This window comes from Dipodomys merriami, unplaced genomic scaffold (assembly GCF_024711535.1).
Source record: "Dipodomys merriami isolate MVZ:Mamm:240054 unplaced genomic scaffold, mDipMer1.0.p SCAF_3, whole genome shotgun sequence".
Lineage (NCBI taxonomy): Eukaryota > Metazoa > Chordata > Mammalia > Rodentia > Heteromyidae > Dipodomys > Dipodomys merriami.
In genome coordinates, this window is record NW_027204492.1 from 101,826,074 (window position 1) to 101,850,904 (window position 24,831).

The 24,831-nt window shown below is 35.9% G+C and overlaps 1 protein-coding gene across 1 annotated transcript in view; it reads right to left on the reverse strand.

The window, feature by feature from the left end:
• Positions 1-24,831, reverse strand: part of Il1rapl1 (interleukin 1 receptor accessory protein like 1) — a 1,184,015-nt gene that overhangs the window by 45,484 nt on the left and 1,113,700 nt on the right. The window contains exons 7-8 of the mRNA XM_070040687.1: positions 12,723-12,855; positions 10,399-10,544 (exon numbers count right to left, since the gene is read on the reverse strand). Of these exons, the coding sequence (XP_069896788.1) occupies positions 10,399-10,544; positions 12,723-12,855 (279 nt within the window). The remainder of the gene's footprint in view (positions 1-10,398; positions 10,545-12,722; positions 12,856-24,831) is intronic.

Here is a 24,831-nt window from a genome sequence, read left to right on the forward strand (position 1 = left end):
AAAATGAAATGGGCGAAGAAGGCCACAAAATAATGAGGACATGAGAAGGATAAAAGAATGAGGAAATAAGAATAGAGCATTCAATCTTGGGCATAGAGAACTTACAGGGAACAGGAAACTGATCAGTCAGAAAGCTTTCTTCAAAAACTCTAATTCTCCCAATTTAACACAAAGCCAATCTTTGTAAATGCTGAAGATAGTGCGAGATGGTTGAAATGGGCTGATGTATATTCTGTCATGTGCTTTCTTGGCCACATTTCTTTCCTTATTATTAATTGTTATTGTAAAGGTAATGAACAGAGGAGTTACAGTTTCATAAGTCACAAGTACATTTCTTTTTGAACAGTGTCACTCCTTCCCTCATTTACTCCCAGTTTTTTCCCTCCTGAGCCCTCCCCACAAGTTGTATAGTTCATTTTCAACATAGTGTCTAGTGAGTATCACTGCTGAATTACTTCATCACTTGTCCCAACATTTCTGTGCTTCCCCTTCTCCTTCTCAAATTATACAAATTTATATACAAGCCAAAAGGTACAGAAATAAAAAACAGTGACAAAAGGGGAAATACAGAATAATTTTTTTTAAAGAACCATAAAAAGTAAATAAGAAACCTCTTGCTTTCATTTCTTGGAGCTCATTTCAATAAGCATCATTTTATATGATCATATACACATAGCTATTGAGCCCTTGTGATTCTCTCTTAAGAATATCCTCCTTTTACTGGGTTTTCAATTCTATTCCATTGGTCCTGAGGTCTGTTCTTATGCCAATACCAAGCTGTTTTGATTACTATGGCTTTAGAGTAGAGTTTGAAATTTGGTATTGATATTCCTCCAGCAGTGTTCTTTCCGTTGAGGAGTGTTTTTGCTATTCGGGGTCTTTTATTGTTCCATATGAATTTTTAGATTGTCTCTTCTATTTCCTTGAAGAATGAGGGTGGAATTTTGATAGGTATCGCGTTGAATTTGTAGATAACCTTGGGAAGTATGGCCATTTTCACGATGTTAATCTTGCCAATCCAGGAGCATGGGAGGTTTTGCCATTTTTTAAGTTCTGTGTTGATTTCCTTTTTCAAGATTTTAAAGTTTTCATCATAGAGGTCCTTCACTTCTTTAGTTAAGTTAATTCCTAGGTATTTTATTTTTTGTGGGGCTATTACAAATGGAGTCGCTTTCCTAATTTCAGCCACACTTTTCTCATTGTTGGCATACAGAAAAGCCATTGATTTTGGGGGGTTAATTTTATAACCTGCTACTTTGCCAAAGTTTTGAATCAGCTTGAGTACTTTGGGAGTGGAGTCTATGGGATTCTTTAAATACAAGATCATGTCATCTGCAAAGAGGGAGAGTTTTATTTCTTCTTTCCCTATTTGGATCCCCTTTATGTCTGCATCTTGTCTTATTGCTGTAGCTAGGCATTCTAATACTAGATTGAAGAGAAGTGGAGAGAGTGGGCATCCTTGTCTTGTTCCTGAGTTAAGAGGAAATGGCTTTAGTTTTTCACCATTGAGTATAATGCTGGCTGTAGGTTTGTCATATACAGCCTTTATTGTATTGAGGAATGTTCCATGGATTCCTAATTTTTCCAAAACCTTCATCATAAAGGGGTGTTGGATCTTGTCGAATGCTTTTTCTGCGTCTATTGAGATAACCATGTGGTTCTTGTTCTTGCTCCTGTTGATGTGATGAATATCATGCATGTGTTTCTAACGCATTTATAAGATTATTTCTTTGTTGCTTTGTATGTCCCTCCCCCACAGTGTAACCCCCACTTTCACTTTATTTGATGTCAGTATAACATGTGGAGGAGATGGGGACAAACAAGTCGTTTAAGGATTCAGGTGGACTTGTTGCAACAAGGAGAATTACAAAATGTCATGTCAAAGCAAGCTTTACAATGTCGGTGTGTGGGGGGCGAGGGGGGTATGATTGGGTGGGGGGGAGGGGGGAGACTGGGAAGGGAGGTGAAGGGTAAACAAAGGAGGAGGCTGCAATGCTTGATAAGAAATGTACGCATTATCCTGCCCATGTAATTGTAACCCCTCTGTACAGTATGTTCTCAAATAAAATAAAATAAAATTAAAAAAAAAAAAAGAATATCCTCCTTTGCTCTCACTGTGTGATAGTTTAGGGTCCTATTTAACTTATCATGTCCAAGTGTAATTTTTTGTCTTTTACTATTCATTGGGTTTACTTGTGGATTTACAAGCACATTCTAATGATTACAAATGAAGGAAACTATGTCACATATATTTCTTCTTAATATAGTTTTTTCCAAGTGTTTTCTAATAAATTTTCTATCACTTTTACTATGTTTAAGTCTTGCCTGAATCCTTCTCTTGCCATATACAAGGACTGAAGCCACTTCATCTGCCTTAAATTGCTGGTAACAGGTTTGGTGCATTGGCTTGGAAGTTAGGGATTAAGTGTGTGTTTTTTTCTGTCTTAGATTCACTGAAAAAGCAACAATAAGAATGATAGGATGTTTTCATATCTAAAGACTATTTTACTTTTTTATGTATTTTAAAGTCAGTGGTCAAAGATATCAGATGGCCAGTACCAAAGGGAGGTTTAAAAGTTCTATGGTCTTTGTCAGTTAATAAAAGTATTAGGTGCAAAAAAGAAAAGAAAAATTTGGTCAGGTGTTGCTGTCTCTCACTTATAAGCTTAGCCACTCAGGAGGCTGAGATCTGAGGATCATGGTCATCTGAGGCAGGAAAGTCTGGGAGACATTCATCTCCAATTAATCACTAAAAAGTCAGAAGTAAAGCTATGGCTCAAGTGGTAGAGTGCTATCCTTGGGCAAAAACAACAACAACCAAACAAACAAAAACAACAATGAAAACCACCCTTCCACACAAGAATAAAGACAATAAATTGTTCAGGGACAGTGTCCAGGCACTGAGTTCAAGCCAAGGATGGGAATCAGAAAAATAACAAAAAAATTAGGCAGATAAACACAAGGAAAGGAGGGGGTTACAGGTACATACATATTACCAAGATAATTCATTACAAGAAAAGAAATGGAGTCTACTGGGTCTAAATTCATCCAGCTTTCAAACAATGACTTTTAAATGATGTGCAGGTTAATTACATTACTAAAGATATTTCCAGAACTAGGGAGTTTATTGAGCAAGTCTAATTCCCATTGATTACATTCTTTGGAGGGAGAGAGAGAATGCATAAGAGAAGTAAAATTGTTTTGAAGGAAATAGAGAAAATCTAGAGGTTTACCATTGCTTAACAAATGTTAAGTTTCTCAGATAGATACTTTGCCAGTTACCAACCTACATCATGAAGAATGAATTGCCTTATTATTGTAATCAATATAAATCAACATAAACACTAAGAGCAGGATTACTAATGAACACTCTTGTTTTTGTCTGTTGTGGGGCTTGAACTCTAGGCCTGGTCGCTGTCCCTCAGCTCTTCAGCTCAAGGCTAGAGATCTAACACTTAAGCCACAGCACTACTTCTAGTTTTCTGGTGGTTTATTGGAGATAAAATCTCACAGACTTTCCTGCCTGGGTTGGCTTTGAACTGTGATCCTCAGATCTCAGCCTCCTGAGTAGCTAGGATCACAGAAGTGAGCCACTGGTGCCCAGCCATAATGAACACTCTTAAAGTGACAATTTCAAAGTCAAACATTCCCTAGGAAGAATTAGTATTTATTAAAAATGCTTGATATCACTGTAATTTAAAATATAGATGATGGCATTCTAAATTATAGTAGTTGTTATTTCCTGTTCACTTAATTTGAGCATCTATCAGAATGTTCGGCACATAGTAGGCTCTTAGTGACATTGAATGCATGATTAAGTAAATGAAACTCTCCTGTAGGGTAGCACAATCAAGGGAATGTAAATCTATCAAATGGCCAGAATAAATGGAATAAAATTGCTAGAGCTCAAGATGACTATCTTAATGAAAGATAAATTATAATCCACAGAATTTTTAATGGAACACATGATTGCTGCATCCTTCATTACCCAGAATATCACATAGTAGAGTAGAGAAATCTTGTAATAGTTTGTTAGCATTTATTGGGTGCTAAGTATGTCGGATACTGTAATAAGTATTGACATGCATGAATTTATTTAATTCTCATAGCTCCTCTATTTGATGACTTCTTATTATTCCCATTTTATAGAAAAGAAATGTGAGGCTCATAGCAATGATCTCAGAAAGAACACCTGAGAAGAACTAGGTCTTAGACAGAGCTAGCCTCGATTATAACTCCATGCCCTTAAGAATTAGTGTTTTGCTGCAGATAGTAATCATGTACACATCCATACAGAATGTAAGTATGGATGAAAGGCAGGGATTCCAATATTGCCTGGTGGATGTAAGAGTGGGTAGGCCTGAGGTTGGAGCACAGTTCAGCTGGATATCCATCTAGAGTGTTGTTTGTATCAGAGAAACTGAAAAGATGAGACATGGAAAGAAGAAGAAAGGTCACAGTTTGAAGGGAAAGCTAAAGATTAGTGTTTGCAGCACAGCAAGACAGGCAGTAGCCATTAGAAACCCAAGGAAAGGCAAGTGGGTAAAAGATTCAGAAACTCCGTATACAATTCAGTAAAGTGTGGACAATGGCAGGAACAAGAAATAGGCCAGTTGGCTAATATGTCAGTCCTTTATATCAGTTCTCTTTGAACCAGCATTTAACTTTCAGGTTGACCATAGACTTACAAGGATGAGTAAAAAGAAACTACTAGCTAATATGAGGAATAAGAATAAAAGGATTAAGAGAGTCATAGACTCATAGAGTCATTGCGTTATAGTCTCATCTCAGTTTGTGTGTGTGTGTGTGTGTGTGTGTGTGTGTGTGTGTGTGTGTGTGTGTGTGTGTGTTTATTGGTTGGTATGCTAAGTTAGGTGTATCTGTATTGTGTTTCTGCCATGATTCTATCTGTCCAAATGAGGGAGAGTTAGGTCTTATTGGTTAGGTAGATAGAAATTTTAAAAAAGGAAGAGATACACATGATAAATAATACATAGCCCATCATGGCATTTCTGCTACCCATGTTGCCCTGGGTTCCTGCTCAATCAATAAAATGAGCCAGGAGTCGTATAAAAGATGCAACCATCAGTGCAAAGCCCTGGGGGGAAGGTAAGAGGAGACACTGTAATATAAAAACCACCCTCTGGGAGAACTCCATCTGATACCCAGGTCTGGGGTTCCCCTATTCAAAGATTCTGTTTTGATGTGTTCATTGTACTCTCAAAGAAACTTGTTCTGTCTGCTTTATAAACATTTTCCTGACCTTTAACAAACCAGAATCTTAGAGATCATCACAAGCACCTTCTCTGGTGTCAGGAATCGACAACTTTGAATATTCACAAGCAACTTTTTGTTCAAATTTCCAGACTTTTCCGTTGGGTTTTATGCTGTTAAGACTTTAAAATAAAGATAAAAGGCTAATGCAGGAGCCATCCTAGCTTAAATGTAGATTCATCTGATAGATGGGAGTGATATTTCAAAGAATCTATATGATCCATTGAAGAGTTCTAAAATCATATATATCAACAGTATTGAACAAAAGGTAACAGTGGAGGACAATATGGTTAGATAATTTTGGCAAAGGTATGTCCTAGAACATTTACCTATCAGAAGAAATGACAGTTTGTGGCATATAAAAGCTCAATCAAACAAATGCTTTAGTATTCTCTCCCGGGAAATTTTTTTAAAAAGAACACTTTCAACACAAAAGGTAAAGGAATTTTGAATCACCGGCAAAAACTTAGGATGAACAGAGACAGCTACTAGTTGTTTATCTGAGCATTAGTCTTCTCAGTAATATAGCAACTCATGTGACAATTATATAATTGCTGGTCTGACAGAAATTAGAGTTTCTCAGGAACTTTGTGAAGAATGATTTGGACCTATTGGCTCACATATGCTGTAATCTCCCCTTTGGAATCATAGAGGGCTGATGTGGGCTGGTAGAGTTGCAATATATCATATGCTGACCGAAGTCTTTTCTTTTCCTTAAGGGGGGTGGAATCATTCTGCATAATGAGCCCTTCTAGAGCAGGAGATTGCATCCATTACAGCCTTTGTAAATTGATGACTCATTTGCTCCAGCTCCTTTAAAAGGAAGGCACACACTCCCTTTAAGTGGGACTTTCAGAGTACATAACCTTGAAGGACACTTTTTTTTTGTCTTTTTAATGCTTTTATTTCAATAATAATAAAATGCTGTTGAAATAAATACAAATTTGAAAAACACTGTGGAAGACTTAAGTATTAAAAAGCACTCTAAATTGGCTACATTTTTTCCATGTTTAGAGACTCAGTTATTACGGGAACACAATTTTTTTGTGAACAATTTCCTTGATTCTTCATTTATTTTTCTAGAACTGGAAGCTTTTTTAGCCTAAGGCAATGTAACCTTAGGCCAAACATGCTAAAAATAGCCTAGGGGAGGGTGTTGACCCTTCTAGACCAGGTAACTTTTTTCAAAACCAGCTTTAATAGCTTTACTCTTCTATATAATTCATTTTTCTTGCTCTCTTCTTATGATGACTATTTAACTGTTATCTCTACTTTGCCCAGAAAAGAAATAAATATATGTTGTCCAAATCAAGGGATATACTATATATAATATAATATAATATATATATGGGATACTGAATAATTTTAGAACATGGGATATCTATATAGGATATATATATGTGGAATATATCTATATATGTACAATTTATAACTTTTCTCTAAAATTGTTGCTTTTAACCATAAGCCTAAATCTCATGGGCTCCAAATGTCATGTTCAGTCATTCATCCCAAAACAGCAAGTCAAGAATCTAGCAGTGGTAATGGGTAGAGAAAGGAGATTTATTTAACACATCATGGGCACTTCACAGGGAAGAAAAAAGCAAGGTATTAATTTTAACCCATCTCCACCATACATACATGTACTTTAGTTTTAAAATAAAGAATTGGGGGCAGGGGAGAGAGGTATGCATAGTTATTAAACAACCCTGGTCTCAGATGTGTTCCTATGGTCAGAAACACCATATTTGTGGCTTATAAGTGGTGTTGTTGCTCTTTACCTCAGGGTTGTCTAGGTAGGCCTTAGTACATTAAGAAAGCCATTGAAACCAGACAAGGGGTAGTTTTATCTTAGTCATAGGGTATTTGACCATCAGCTCTATTCTTCCTACATTCCAAGATAGCTCCAATGCAATAGCAGGACAGAATGGCACAGAGCAAAGAACATAGATACTAAATGGAGACCTGGATGCCAAGCTTTTGTTCTACTTTCAGTTAACATGTGGGCTCAAGTAACAAGTTAGTGCTTTTCAGCAAAAGTGGCTTTTAAGTATCTGTTCTAACTCTTCAGAGCATAGTCAAGAGAATAAATAAGAATGATGCAAATAAATGAAAAATAAATAAAAGTAGCTAAAGACCTTGAATTTGGTAACATAAATATTCATCAGGGTCAGGATGACAATAACCAATCAAGATTTGAAGGGCTGCCTTGGGAAAAAGTAATTAAAAGTATAAAAGTTGAGCCAATGGGCAAAGGGACATTGAAATATGCAGACACTTTTTAACAGAGTTTTCCAAGGATAGAATAGGCTTCTTTGAGAGGGAATGCAATCCAAAATTAACTGATGGACCACTTGGGAAGATGTTATGGAATAAGGAATAGTTAAATTCCATGAAATTTAAGTTGCTTCCAATTCTGAGAAGCTATTTCTGTCCTTCCTGTATTTGTCTATTTCTTTCCTTCAAATTCCTCCATTGATTAACTTTATATTAAGCTACCAATATGAATTTTGCTAGGTACTGATAACCATGCCCCATTACTCACATTCCAAAATAATATACCATTTTAATATTGTAGTCACCTTGACAAAAGAGGAGTCTGTTTGAACAACTCTCAGTAACATTATTCAAAGGGAATCTATTTCTCAATAAAGTAAGCAGAACAGCCTTAAATGTTCTCTTTTGTCTCAAACCTCAAAGAGTCTAGGATTAAACATGTGCCTTGAAATGAAAATTATTGTAAATTTGCTGAGTAAGAGAACACCAAGTGTACTTACTCTGAAGACTAGAATGTTTGTCTTGAGCATAATGTAGACAAAATATATTTCTTCCTTTTAATGTATATGAATAATCTCACTAACTCAAAGACATGGTTCATATTTTATATTCTTCTTTAATTTCAAACAATTCAGCATACATTTATGTGAATATTATATATTTATACATATAAAGTGATGAAAAGTGATGAGGTTGCTTTGTAGTTGGAGTTACTGTGGCAGATATTACTCAGTTACAACTTTCCTTGTATAGGTAAATTGTTGATCATCATGGGAGGACATGACATGTAAAAAAGCTATGTAGGGTGGATGCAGGGCTAGATGCATAATTCAAGTGGTAGAATACCATCTGAGCAAGAAAGCTCAGGCTAGTGTGAAGCCCTGAGTTCAAACACCAGTACAATAAAGCAACTTAAAAGATGCTTTTGCTGGGGGCTAGGAAGGTAGCTCAGTGGCAGAGTGCTTGCCCTTGCATGCATGAGGCCCTGGGTTCGATTCCTCAGTACCACATAAGCAGAAAAAGCTGGAAGTGATGCTGTGGCTCAAGTGGTAGAGCGCTAGCCTTGAGCTGAAGAGCTGAGGGACAGTGCCCAGGCCCAGAGTTCAGGTACCATGACTGGCAAAAAAAAAAAAAAAAAAAAAAAAGATGCTTTTGCTAGCCCTGTAAATTAACTAAAAGCCCTCCAAACTTATATTTGTGCCATTTGATCTGAGCTATTCTTTGTTGCAGTCCCTTTGCAATCACCTTGGACTCCAGGAAAGAGAAGATTCACTGATAAGTGTTCTGTGTGAAAGGCATACTCCTCAAACAGGCAATACCTTGTTCTTATTCTCTTAAAGGAAACATAAAAATTCAGCAGATTGCCCACCAGGCAACTTGTTCCTCCTTAGTCCCAATGGTACCATGATAACAATTTCTCCAGAACTCCTTCAGAGACAAAGACCAAAGCAATGATCAACCAGGCCATATTTGTGACTTGAGACTGTTTTAACTGTGTGTACTTTTCTCAAAACCTGCGCCCAATTCTCCCTATTTAACTTGAAGCTAACGTCTATAGTTCTGAAGATGGCTGAAGAGATACTGAAGTGTTGCCTTCCCATAGCTTCCATGAAATAAATCTCCTTTCTGTGCCTTTCACATGACTTTATTTGGCTCATAGAAGCAAGTGGTCAGACCTAAGTTGGGACTCCTGTAATATGGGGGTCTATAAACCCAGTTCAGTACTACTAAAGAAAAACTATGCAAGATCAATTGCATAAAAGTAAAATAATTTTCCAGCAATGACAAAATACTTCAATTAAAAACATGAAAATATTTCAGTAAAACCTATGCTTATTTCTAATAACAGTTCTAAATAACATTTTCTTGAACAATTCCTATGTATAGATAGTATGTCATTCATTCCATGTTTATTATCTTCTCTTATCTTTCTAACACATTACAGAGTTGATCATATTTTTCCCCTCATTCCATTATCACAAGCCTAACACTTAAGGAAAGATAAACATGTCATTCAGATTCTATTTGTCATGAAAGCAGAGCAAGGACTCCAAATTTGACTAGAATTTGAGCTAGTCACTCAACTATGGTGGTGTCAGACTTTATAACAATAGTTGCCTCTTTGTTGAATTGTCTTTTGACTTTTTCCTGAATTGTTCTTTGAATTTCTTTCCCTTTTCCCAACATTCTAAATGTCAAAGAAAATTCACATCTAAAATACTAAGATGTTAACTGCAAATAATCTTCATATTTATATTTATGATCTTTATATATTTATATTTAGCATTTCTCTGACTCTCAGATAGCATCAAAATGTGCAATGTCCCTTCCTATTCTAACTCAGTGCATTAAGTACCATAAAAATGTATAATGCTATGAGGATTAACTTGCAGGAATTTCTTTTTAGCTAAATGATTAGAAGAATTAACCCTGAGGGGTCAGGGTTGGCTGTGTTTTGGCCAGATGCTAAAAACAAAAATGACTCAAGCTCTGGAGGATGAAAGCCTTCCCTAGCATATAGGGTAATGTTCTGCCCAGTGTCCCCTATTCCTCCTTTGCTGCCAAAGGCCCACAGAAGCCCATTTCTATACCTGAATGCCATTTGGGAAACAGTTCCCTCTCTTCTTAGGGTGTTGGCTCTTAAGTTAAGCCCAATTTCCAACTACCAGCTTCCATCTCTGAGTATTAGTTTTGGAATAGTGAATAGCAGATGGACTTGGGTCTAATAATATTTGATCATCTTAAGACTAGTGTGATTATTTTATTTAGGATAATTTTGCATAGAAAAACAATTTAATTCACTGCACATTCCATGTATCACTCCTGCAGAGAGAGTTAAATTACACTCACCTCGTTTATGAAGTAGAACGCTGGCATGTCGACGTCCATTTCCATTTTCAACATAGCAGGAGTAATTTCCCAAGTCACCTTCTTCCACAGAATCGACAATTAATGAGATAGAAACTTCCTGTTCTCCAAGATGTTCCTTAAGAATTCTAAAACATAAAGCAAAACGAAACAAAAAACCCCCACAAAAACATACACATACACATACAGGAAAAAGAAGGAAATGAAGATGAATCTGGATCTGATGCAAACATACCTACAGTGTCTGTGTTGAAAATTTGACTATGGATTTATGATATGTTAATTAAATTATATGGTGCCCTTTCCTTCTTCATTTCTAATAAGGAAGCTTGTCTTTGTAGATGCTAATGAAGTTGCAGTTAATTATCTCTCTTAGCAGGACAATCATACTGTCATAATAAAGAGGTGAGAGAGACCTTGAAGAAAAGTTTACAAATTGCTTTTCCTTTAAGAAGAAATATGATGTAAAGGTGAGACAAGAAATTCTAGTCTTGGGTTGGAGGCCTAATTATATATCAGGTTAATTTTAAAAGAGAACTAAAGAAAGAAAAGAAAAATTCTGAGCTATTTTGACATTTCAGTTCAAACCTCCAGCCTGACTTTTGTTAATGATACAAACCAGCTGCCTCGTTTTAAAGAAATATGAAATTATAAACCTGTAGACTGAAAGTACTGATAAGTATTTAATTCTGACATTTAAAATTAATGGTAAATGTTCACTAATCTCACTGTCAAAGGTTTTAGTTAATCTCAGCACAAATGGGAACCTTTTAAAATTAGGACTTCCTTTCCAGCTCCCAGCATTTCCACCTTCTCCTTGCCACCTGTTGATAACTCATCTTTGTGCAATTTTTCTAATGCAGAGTCAAAGAAATATCTTCTAGAGCCTTACCCAAGGACACCCCAAAACAAATACAGTAATGGAAGATTTTTGGACTTCTTCAGTTGAAAAAATTTAAAGAATATGGAGAGAAAGTAAGAGTGAAGTCTTAAAAATGAAAAATGGAAGAATATTTTTAGTACATATTAGAGAATTGCCTCTCTGGACTTTCAAGGATCCAATTTGGAGCATTCTAAAGAGATCTTGTGTGTTTACCCTGGGAAAGAAGATTCTCAGTAGAGATGATCTTATATGACAGTTTTACATGGTTTTACTTTTTACTGAAAAAAGTTTTCCTTATACCTTTGATGAAGTTTCAAAACTTTTGGCATTTAAAAAGAAAACCATGGTTTAAATGCTTATACAGCCAGAGCAACTTTTAGATAGAGAAGGGCTTATGAATAACCATCTTTTATTTGGTTCAAATTTAGTTATTATTGTTTGTTTACATTTTGATTAAAAAGAAGTAAATTGCGCCTACACACAATTTGAGTCAGCATAATTAAAAGTGAATGCATGTGTAAATATGTGGAAAAATAGAAATTTATGTAGTATGGCATCAAAATGTATAATATGTTTAATGTTTATACACTTGATGTCATTATTTCTCCTTCTCCCCTTCTCTCTCCCCCTCCTCTTGCTGCTGTCCTGGGCGCTGTCCATAGCTCAGGGCCTGGACACTGTCCCTGACCTTTTACTTTTTTCCTCAATGCTACTGCTTTACCACTTGAGCCAAAGCTCCAGTTTTGGAGTTTTGGTGGTTAATCAGGTCAGAGTCTCATGGACTTTCTTCCTTGATTCGCTTGGAACTGTGATTCTCAGATCTCAGCTTCCTGAGTAGCTAGGATTACAGGTGTGAGCCACCAGCACTCAGCCATTTCTACTACATAAAATTTAGATTTTAAAGTCAAACTAAAAAGATGATAATATTGTATATCATTTATCATTCCATTGCATGCTTTATCTACCACTTGGTAGGTTCAATATGTAAAGCCATAAAAGGGAAAATAGAGATTGTATTTGGCTGAATCCACATAGAAACTTGCCAATATTTAATCTCAACAATTAAAAAAAAGGCAAGAAAGAAAATCATCCAAGTACAAACCAAAGTAGAAGGCACACTAATTTTTCCAAAAATAGAATGTAATTCTACATTTTGTATGTTCTACCATATTTTGGTCTCATAGTTACTATATTACTAGTGATATAATCCTTTTAAAAATTCTCTTAAATTCTGTGCAAATGGCATTCATATTTTACAACTTTATAATCTAACAGTGCTTTGCTTTTTTGCCATTCAATATTACAATATTTTATTATCATGATCAAAAATAAAAATCATTTTTGTTTTAACTCACTTTTTATTTGCTAACAGAACAAATGTTAACTTGACTGTATAAGTAAAAAAGGGAAAAAACTATTTTACCTAATGTCACTTTCCCAAACTCGATTTTCATCCAGATCTTCAATAAATTTCTCTCCTTTCATCCAGTAGATTAAAGGACTGACATCTCCACTGTACCCAAAGAAAGCTTTGCAGGTAAGATTAGCTGAATCACCTAAGGAGAGAAGTGAGGAAAGTATGCTATCAAACCATTGGTATACACATATTTGGGGAAGTTATCATTTTCATCATTTCATTGATTTAATAAATATCTTCCTAAATGAACATAATTTTCAAGTATTTTTCATCTTTCTCAAATTTATACAGTGGTTAGTTGTGCTGGTTCTGGGTTTGAACTCAGCACCTGGAGCTCTTTTGGTATTTTTGCTCAAGGATGGTGTTCTACCACTTGAGATACACCTCCATTTCCCAGTTTTTGTTAATTGATTGGAGATAAGAGTATCATGGATTTGTCTGATTCATTTGACTTTGAATAATGATTCTCAAATGTCAACCTCCTGAGTAGTTAGGATTACAGGCTTGAGCCACCAGTGCCCCAAAAGCCCAAGTATGTGTTTTTTTTACCTTATGACTTGTTTAATGAAATGGGGGTTACTTATAACATTTTGGACAAGAACCAGTCAGTTATCTTATAGAATATTCTTCCAACTTAATTTACCTGGCATTTTCTCAGGATGAGACTGAAGTTATGGATTATTAGGAAATGTACTACAAATATGATAGGTCCTTCTCAAGGAATGACACCTCAAGACATGATATCACAAGACATAAATTAATGAGTTATTTCTCAGCCTTGAATATGGGAAATAGAGCAAAAAAATGAATATTATGTTTCAAGACCAGTAGCTGGTGCCCAGGTTTAATTGATTCTCTTCTCCCACCTTCTCTCTGCAGTCTAGTAAAAAAATCAGTTATTTAGCTTTACAATTCATTTCAATACTTATCTAATTTTTAATATTTTCTTCCAACTTCATTTGACCTTGCATTGACATATGTACCTTGCCTTCTCAAATCATATGAGCAAACATTTTTCTAAAACATGTTTATTCTTATATTTGTGTCAGAGTCATGATTGTACTTTTTCTGAAAATTATCTGCTCACAGCTATATGAGGCTTAATTCCTGATCATCATTACCATTAAAAAAAACCAACATTTATAAACACTGGCTCTTATAAACAATAAGACTCTGACTGTTGAGTTACTGAAGCATTTTATGGATACTCTCCTGATTGCTCTTTTGTTTCCCCAAATTTAAGAACCAGAAATAAAATTTTATGTATGTTCAGTTTAGGTAAAAAACTAACTTGAAGCCGGGTGTTGATGACTCACGACTGTAATCCTAACTACTCAGGAGGCTGAGATCTGAGGATGGCGGTTCAAAGCCAGCCCGGGAAGGAAAGGCTGTGAAAACCTTATCTCCAATAAACCACCAGAAAATCAGAAGTGGCACTGTGGCTCAAGTGGTAGAATGCTTGCCTTGAGCTGAAGAGCTCAAGGACAGCACCCAGGCCCAGAAATCAAGCGCTATGGCTGACAGAAAAACAAACAAACAAACAACAACAACAACAACAAAATAACTTGATGTTAAGAGCAACTATCTATTTTTTTCTTTACTCAAACCCAGTTTCTGTTACACAAATGATAGTGTTAATGCTATATGCTACACTTAACTATAGACACAGGAAATTAGCATAGAATTCTGTAACTACAGAGAAGAGATGCTTTTATTTAATATTCTCAATTTCATTGCTTTGTTTCCTTCAAATACTAAATAACAGGCAAATTTAAGCTATGACTTAGGTAGCCAAGCAGATACATCAACTATATCAGTCAGTCAGGGATGGAGTCTGGAAGATAATGGTATTCTTGATGCCTCAAGTTGATATCTGTAAAAGCTCCAGTAAATTGCACTAAATGCTTCTGCCACCTTTTTGGTAGAAAGGTGCACTGTCAGCTCAATCTTACCAGGTCCACAAAGAAGCACTAAAATTGATCATAAAAAAAAATCATTTGCTACCTAAAATGAGAACAATGCTTGTCACACTGCAGGCTTTCAATGTGAGGAGGTCTTAGAAGAAAAAAAATCATACATTTTCCCTTCAACCAATGGATGCCAATCAGCTAAGTAGGGATATTTGTTATTTAGGGCAAGTTTCTTCTAATTAGGTATTATTTAGCCATTTCTAAAACTGCTGAGATCAGAATCTCTCTCCACTAGAGGACACTCTTGAACTTAGTGGAAAAAAATAACAGCTCTTTTTTTTTTAATTAAAAGAAAATTTCTCCCCTAATTAAAAAGCATCAGTATCCACAGATCTTACTTGTTGCAATTAGAAAATAGTGAGCATATTTTCCTAAATAAGATGTTGAGTAGTTGGGCTATTTTAATTTCACTTGCATCATTAATCATGTATATTAAAGTTACTCTATGGTCGTGGAAAAGATAAATGTATTGCCAGAGACTCCCATTTAAGAGAAAAGCAAAGTTGTCCACAAAACATATTTAAGTTTTGTCATTAGTTACATTGAATGGCTCCTTTTTCAGAAAGCTGTATTTTAAAGTATGAATAAGAAACTTTCACTCTTACACCTACAACATGCATGCACATTAATGCACACACACACACACACACACACACACACACACACACACACACACACACACACACACATGCTAGTTAAGTTAATAAAGTTCCCTTGGAACTAGCTCTCTAGATATTTTACCTAAATAATCACTAGGGCATATACCAGGAAATAGTTGCCAGTAGCAAGCCTGTGATAGTTCTTCTGAAATCAAAGATTTATCTAAGAGCACTGAAGAAAGGAAAAGTAATGGAAGGGATAGGTTATATTAAGCTCATAATTGAGAACGTCCTGAGTAAAATTCTAGGTGCTCAGCAAATAGAGGAAAGAACTGACAAATGGGATTACATCAAACCAAAAACTTTCTGCAGAGCAAAGGATGTAGTTAATAAGCTAAAAAGACATCCTACAGAATGGGAGAGGATATTTGCCAGCTCTATGTTTGATAAGAACCTAATATCTAGAATATTAGGAGCTTAAGAAACTAACCACTCCCCAAATCAATAACTCAGTTGGTGAAGGAGCTAAATAAAGGCTTCTTGGAAGAGGAAGAGGTTAAAAAAAAGCCCAATAAACACATCACGGAATGTACATCATCTCTGGCTATAAAGGAAATTCAAATCCAAATAGCACTGAGATTCTATCTTATCCAAGTAAGAATGGCCATCATGAAGAACATAAATGGCATATTCTAGTTATAACAAATGGGGGAAATCATGCAACCTGCATTTCTTAGGGCCTGGCTTGCTAGGTGTAATATAATTTTTGCCAGGTCTTTCCATTATTTCTGATGGAAATTCTGATAGAATTCCTCTGTGTATAGATAACATGTTTTCTTGATCCACATTCATCTACTGAGGGGCAAATGGGTTGGTCCCATATCTTAGATCCGTGGAATGGAAAGGGAATCTCAGAAACAGCAAGACAAAGGATCAACTAATGTAACAATGATACTCACTAGACACTATGTTGTAAATGAACTATACAGCTTGTGGGCTGAGGGGAGTGGAGAGGTGAAGGTGTGAGAAAATGAGTGAGGGGGGCAACAATGTTCAAATAGAAATGTACTCATTACCTTACTTATGTAACTGTAAACCCCCTGTTCACCACCATTACAATAAATAATAAAAATACGTAATGGGAATAATTGGTATTGGGGTTGTAGGAAAAAGGAGTTAAGTTAAGCTCTTGGTGGGAATGTAAACTAGTGCAACCACCATGCAAGGCAATTTATAGATTCCTCACAAAACTAAACATGAAACTACCTTATGATTCAGCAATACCACTCTTGGGCATTTATCCCACATTACAAATCAGGGTAAAGTAAAGACACTTGCACAACCATGTTCATTGCTACACTATTCACCATAGCCAAGTTTCAGAAACAGCCCAGATATTGTACAATGGATAAGTGGATCAAGAAAAGGTGATACACACACACACACACACACACACACACACACACACACACACACACACACACGTGTGTGTGTGTGTATACCTATATACATGGATCTGGAAAAATTATGTTAAGCGAAGTAAGTCAAGCTTAGAGATACAAAAGGCACATGTTTTCTCTCAAATATGGAAATTAGGTTTAAACTATAAATATATAAGAAAACCTACACAGGTTCATATGTATATAAAAACAAACAAATTGATCTGGAAGGTGGCTCAGTGGTACAGTGCTTTCCTTGCATGCACCAGGCCCTTGGTTCGATTCCTCAGTATGACATAAGCAGAAAAAGCTGGAAGTTGCACTGTGGCTGAAGTAGTAGAGTACTAGCCTTGAGCTGAATTGCTGAAGGACAGCACCCAGGCCCAGAGTTCAGGCCTCACGACCAACAAAACAAAACAAATTGTCTAAAGTATATATGCACAGGAGAAGATTCCAGAGGTTTAAATCTTTTGAACATCTAACCTACAGTTTAACAAAATGAATACCAGGAAGCTGACATGTGTTGCTGGGAGTGAGGAGGTCAAGGAGAGGAAGGGCAGACAAATAGAGGAAGAAGAGCTGGTGAATACAGTCAGAATATTCAATGTACATATGTGAAAATGTAACCTGGTAACTTGAGGGGATAGATGGGGTTGGAAAAGATGGGGAAGAAGGATGGAAAGGGTATCATTAATCATGATGCATTGTACTCATAGACTGACATGTTGAATTGAAACTCCTTTGTACAACTACTTCAAGGTAATTTAATATTTTAAAAAAGAAAATACTATTTCTTCAAGATCCATCTGAATTGCAAAGGAACAAAATCCTCCCAAAACACAAGGTATACACTTCCAAATTTGCTAACTGTATTTCAGCCCTTCTGTGAGTTTTCTTTATGAAAAAAGGTTTTATATTATGTTACCACATGTTTCTACAGCATTTAAAAAACAAAGGTACATATTGGGAGACCAACAGCTTTTAAGATGATTTAAGTGACCACAAAAAGAACCTATGGTTAGTGAGCATGAGCTGTAATTATGAGCAATTGTCATTGTTAATAGTATTGCTATCATTATTGGACTTTAATGTAAGGGATGGATTCCACGGAGTTAGATCAAATTATCCATTTCAGGAACCAGAGGGCTTCCCACTCAAACCTGAATAAGTTGTCATGGATATTTTCCACACAAATGAAACAAGGAGAGGCAGTGGCAGAGCTCCTTTGGAAAGGAGAGGAAAACTTATGCACCTGAAGAAAAGAAGCATTAAAAATGAGAATACGATTACCACATTGTGTTTAGTGCTCCAAAGGTTCTTATTAAGGACCTAAAATTTGCTTCCTTTTCTCTGTATGGAACTCAAGCTAGGCCAGTATGAAGAGGAGGACACTTCAAATGTTTCTCACCACTCAGTGCCACCTGCTGACCTTCTCTTTGGGAGACATTATTTGGAGGTGTGATATTGCACCACCTGAGTGTTGAGAAGATGGTTTAAGATAAAGATGTGAGAAAATGAATGTGCAGTGAAATTCATTCAACTACTATGAAAAGGAGTCACTCCAATAGGTTACTCAGAAATTCTTCATGATGATAAAGGGTAGGAAATGGAGAAAATTTTGCCCCTGAATTGAACAGTGGATGGAGCAAGTAACTATAGATGTACTTCCTGATAAAGAACTAATTATCATCTTTCTCGTTACTACATCTATTTCAAGTACTCTACAAAGTGGACATTTTTATAATTTTTTCTGGCAGATTTGCTGGCATTCTCAAGTTTTTGTGAGCAAACCTTGATAAAACCTTTAGGTTCATTTGTTTAATTGTATGCTCACTGTACTCAATCTTTGAGTCTTTCAAATCAGTGGTCCACTCTCATCCTTCCAGAATCTCATACTTTTAAAGAAAATTATTACATTTTCAGTCACCAAGTACATTTAAATCATTCATTATTGTGCATAAGGAATATATCTAGCCAGTGACCAGCAAGTTATTGAGCTTCAGGATTAAAAGTAGTTGAATGAAGGAAAAGAAAGGAGGGATGGATAACAACATGAAAATGAGGAGCAAGGAGGAAAAAGGAAAGAAAGAGAAAGGGATATTAGTGGTGATGGTGAATGATGCTGATATACTTCCATAGTTTATTCAAATGCAAATGACAATCAACTGTTATGTATGTGTTCAAATGTATTTTAATGCTCACATCCACACATGAACTTCATTTTTTTAAAGTTGTAATCTCCAAACTCTAGCTGATACATACTGAGGCAGTTATCACTAAACGGTTCCCAGGGTTTATTATTCCCTTATTTTAGTAACCTAGCCCAGAATGAATACTCAGAGTGAATACTCAGAGAGTATATTTTAGTTCACTCTTGTAATTAGATGTGGCCATGTAACTTAGATGGATAATTGAAGTGATATGTATGTATGTATGTATGTATGTATGTATGTATGTATGTATGTATGTATGTATGTATGTATGTATTTAGTTGATCATGGGGCTTGAACTCTGGGCCTGGGCACTGTCCCTCAGCTCTTCAGCTCAAGGTGAGTGCTCTACCACTTGAGCCCATAGCACCACTTCTTTGAAGTGATAGGTAGTTACTTGGTTATTTTCCTTATGATGAATCCTCATGCCTTAGACTGAAGTTTTTCTTTTCTTGTAGACCAGAAACTGGGTAGGTCCATGAATTGCTTTCTTCATATACATAAAGACAAAATATTGATGTGACAATCTCCGAGAAACTTGGATCCCTGCATGACCTGATAGGATAGTCACTTACCTAGTCTGGAACGCCTCTCTGTTAGTCTACTTAGTGAGCGAAATGCACTTCTAATTTCCTAAAGATGTTATATATTGGAATATCCATCAATACCTATAAAATTGACTTTTAATTTTCTTCCTTTCAGGTTTTAGGGTAGCAGGAGACAGTCATAACTCTAGACAACAAACTTTACAATTTAGGCAGGGATGGGAGTGGGGGATAGGGAGTAGGGGGTGGGGGGTGTACCTGAGGAGGTGGGAAGGAAGGGATGGTAGGGGAAAAACAAAGGAGGCAACAATTCTGGATAAGAAATGTACTCATTACCTTGCTCATGTAATTGTAACCCCTCTGTATAGTATTTTCACAATAAAAAACAAAAAAGGAACTATATTTACACCTTGCAGTGCTTTATTAATATCCTACGATACCTCTATATATGATGTAGCAACTGAGAAAAACAGTGCTTTTTTGAGAAATAAAATCTGAAATGAGAAATGAGTCTCTGCCATGAAAAAGGCCTTAGCTTCAATTAAAGACCCAAGTATATTTAGTGATAATTAAGTAGTATCTATTATAAAATGCAGATAGGACCTTGACACTTTAAGATGATGTTTTGTTCTCATTTTATGTAGACAGTTTGGGTTAAAATGAAAGGTTCCATTCAAATTGTACTTTGTTATCCTCTACAGTTTAATGAGGCATGCATTCCTAAGTTTCCAAACACTCAAGGTCTTAAAGAGATAACTCCCGTAAGCACAAAGCTTGTTTTTCTTGTTTTTTAAAAATACAATTCATAATCCTTAGGTTTATTGGCTTTCAAGGTTAATGAAATATTCTTTAAGAAGTTTTATAAGCTTATAAAACATGACTGGTGTAGGACATAATGGTAACTCATGCATGTTGTTTATTATTCAAAATGTAAATGAATGACTACTCAGTGAACTCCCTGTTGTCTGCTTCTCATTTTCTGCCTAGAATGGCTTTTGTCACCATTATATTTAAAGTGTTCCTTATAAGTGGTAATGTTTCAGAGGGTGTTTACCCTGCTTTTCTCCATCCATGGGGCTTAGTAAAATACTTCTGACAACTTCAGAGCCTAAAATATACCATGCAGGAATATTTTTTGTTCACATTTGATAGAAGAAGATGTGATAGCAGTTTGCAAAGCCATGGAAGTAGTTTGAGCAATTGAAGTTCAAAATGGAAGGGAATTTTCTGTGCTGAGTTAATCAGGAATAGTTTCAGAAGTTGATAGCATTTATAGGTATTTTCAGTGCTTAAAAAATTCAGTTGTTTTCATTTTTAGTCTATGACCTGAGCTTTCTGTCAGTTCTTTCCATTCTTGAGAAAGATACTACTTCTTTTTGCAATCTGTATCTCCCATCTCAGTCCATGCTGCTATCAATGTGTTCAAAATCACTTGAAACTGATCCTTACAGGCTGCCTTTTAGTCTTCTTTTCTGATCACAGAATTTTAAGTTTAATAGATATTTTTCCCCTGTCTTTAAAAGCACTTTCATTATCTCTAAGCATGTGATTTCTTGAGAAGCTGTGAAATTCCTCAACATGGTTTCTTCTTTTTGGAGTTCCTATCATACCTTTTATGGCTTTACCCTTCCCTCATGGTGACACCTTTACCCTTGGCCTTTATATTAAAATACTATCTTGTTAAAACATGAACACATATGCCTATATTCCCTCTCCCCTTAATAGACAGTCTGGTTACTCTTCTGTGAGTTATTGGGAGGATTTTTACATGACTTTTAAAACACAACTGCCTTACGTAGGACTTATAAGACACTTATCTAGAAGGTTTATAACCCTCAAGATGTGTTCAATAAAGGAGATTGTAAAGTAGCATCTGAGACCTGTCAGTATCTAATAAAGGCTATCATTTGAGACTATCCTTACTACTTTTCCTCTAAAGGATGTGTAAGATTTTTCTGAAGTGTTTTTGTTAATGCCCATTACTATTTTTGTCTGTTATTTTTAATTTATCTTTTAATATTAGCAACTCCACAAAGGGAAAATTATAGAATCAAATTAAACCCAGGCTTCCTGTTTTAAGGAAAATGACTTCTTGCATCATTGCATAAAGATGAATACTTTTTCTAACATATTTATGGATTGTTCACAGTATCAGTCTTCTATCTGTAGCTACAATAATAAAGTTGACTTTTCCCTATACTTGACTAGTGTGAGGAAGCCCTTTAAATATATTTCATCCATAGAAGTCAAGTATTACAATTAGTTCTAAATCTTTCTCAGGAAACCCTAGCAATTTCCACACAGTCCACGATAGGAAATAAAATAGAGTTTTTTATTCATATATGGATGATAGTTTGTAACATATTGACCTTAGTGTTAGTTCCTAGAAAATCCAGTGTTGAAAGGCTAATGGCCTGTGTTCCTGATAGAATGTGTGTTCTGAGTCAAATAGTATCTAGGATTAATGAATATACTCTGACCTGGTCAAACTGATAAGTCTGATAACATTTTTGGAGCTCATGCCTATTAAAATGAATCCCTAGATTTAGTTTTTTCTTGTGCTGGTACTAGAGCTTGATCTTAGGTCCTCACAACTCCCACTTTCAATATTTTTTGTTAGTCATGGGGCTTGAACTCAGGGTCTGGGCACTGTCCCTGAGCTTTTTTGCCCAGGATAGCACTTTACTGCTTTTAGCCATAAATCCACTTCTGGTTTTCTGGAAGACATATTCAAAGAGTTGACACCAGATAAGAGTCTCACAGACTTTCCCACTCAGGCTAGCTTTGAACTGCAATCCTTAGATCTCTGTTTCCTGAGTAGCTAGGATTATAGGCATGAGCCTTACTCACTTCTAACTTTTTGCTACTTAAAGAGTTTAACTAGGGATACAGGTGGACCCATTGCAACAAGGAGATGTATAAGTTGTTATGTCGAAAAACGAGCTTTACAGCTTTGGTGGGGGGAGGATTGGGTGGGGAGAGGTGGGGGGAGGATGGGAAGGGATGGGAAGGGGAAAGAAAGAGGAGGCAACAATGCATGATAAGAAATGAACTCATAAGCCGGGCGCTGGTGGCTCACGCCTGTAATCCTAGCTACTCAGGAGGCTGAGATCTGAGGATCGCGGTTCAAAGCCAGCCCGGGCAGGAGAGACCTTGAAACTCCTATCTCCAATAAACCACCAGAAAACCGGAAGTGGCGCTGTAGCTCAAGTGGTAGAGCGCTTGCCTTGAGCTGAAGAGCTGAGGGACAGCGCTCAGGCCCAGAGTTCAAGCCCACGACCGACAAAAAAAAAAAAAAAAAAGAAAGAAAGAAATTAACTCATAATCTTGCCCATGTAATTGTAACTCCTCTGTACTGTATTTTCACAATTAAAAAAAAAAAAGAGTTTCTCAGTTTTGGCAGTGTGGCCTGACTTTGAACCATGATCCTACAATCTCAGCCTTCTGAATAGGTAGAATTAGAGGTATGAGCCACCAGTGCCCAGTAATAAGCAGATTCTTATGAGCATAATAGCTAATAATTTCAAAACTGCAATCATGAAACATATTTAATTAGTATTTTTCCTCTTACTGTTTCATCAAAAGATATGCTTCTTGACTTTCTCACTTGATGTAGTAGAGAGACTCTTAAGATTCCACAGACAAAACCTTTGAAGCACTTTTCATATATCTTGGCTAATAATCATCTTTTCACATATTCCTGATTTTTTCTAAAATTTATACTATGTAGAATATTGAATTTATAATTAAAGAAGCAAAAACATAGCTTTAAAGTATCACAATTTGCTGTATTTCAAGGTACCATAGCAAGTACAAAATTATAAAAGAGCTCTTGGAAAGTCACCTTTCCCAGTCAAGCTCAGTTCTATCACTCTAAAGAAGCATGAAAAAGTATAACTGTGTAGACTGTAAGTAAATGGCTGTGCCCAAGAGGATAGCATTAGCAGAAGTAAATACTATTCCATATATGGTTTAAGTACTGTGAATTTCCTCAACACAAATGAAAATTTTAAATCTGCTTTGTTGAATTGTTTTCTGTTTTTAGACTAGCTCATTCTTTCCTTTGGCATTTTACTCCAAAAGCAGCATTTGGTACCTTGAACCCTTTTCTACTTAAAAATTTGAAGAAGAATGAAGTTTATAACCTATGACAATTCGTGCTCTTTTAGGAGAGTTAATCATCAAAACTATTCATGTTAGAAAAACATTGCCTGAAAATAACAGTGAATAAGTGGGCACATTTCTTTTTAGAAAAAGCTCTTTGTGATGGGAAGTAAAGAGGTAAATTGAGTCAATTCATTCTTAACAGAATCAATTATTTCCTAATCCTTTTGTTTATCTCATTTGTATACAAACATGAAAAACTAATAAACAGGTTGGGCTTTGTGTTCTCATACTTAGTTTTCTATATTATATCACTTATCTTTCAGTTATGAAATCTTTCATAGAACACAATGGTTACCCACACCTTTTAGGAGCCACCATATTTTGTTGTCTCTGAGAGGACATAGATAGAATTTTAATGAGCACATTTGGCTTAATTGAGCTACATTTCCTGGAATTCCATTTTCTTGTATGTATTCAGCAACAGTGGACTACAAGAGAATTTCATACTAGTTGGAGAATGCAAAAGGGAGTCTCCAACTCATTTGGTAATGAGTTTGTGTGTTTATATGCACGTGCACACTCATATTGTTGATTATGTTCTGGCCTGTCTCATCATTTTGAAGCAGCAGTTGGAGCTTCATTTATTTTTCTTTCCCCCTGGATCTTCATTCAGTGTCTCTGACTCTAGGCTAGAAGAAAGTATGCTCCTTCTTCTTGCAGAATGAAAGGAAATAAAAACAACCCAGGTTGCTGTCTATTCTGGTGGAATTCAAGACTATTCATGATCCCCCTATCTGACTTCCTGCTTATAAACTTCAGGCTTTAGCATACGATGCCGAGATAGTCTTGGGCAGGCTGCTTTGCTTAGAATCTATTATTGTGTAAACTTATTCCCTGTAGTAATAAAAATTATAATATATGTAATTTATTATGTAAGCATATATATGTGTATCTATATGAATATTGGGTATTCATATAGTAGGATTCATATATAATTCCCTGCTGTTCCATTCTCTGATTGAACCCTGAATGATGCACATATTCTTTCAATGTTCTACCTGTCTCAATTCTTTGAGACAGGAAGAAAATTATTTCATCACATCTTAGTGAAAGCTATTTTTTTCTAATATGTTGGTACCAGGACTTGAGCCTCCCTTGGCTTTTGTTTCTTATGGCTGGAGCTCTACCAGTTGATCCCTGCCTCCAGTTCAGACTACAGAATAATATCTTCATTTTTTCCCTTTG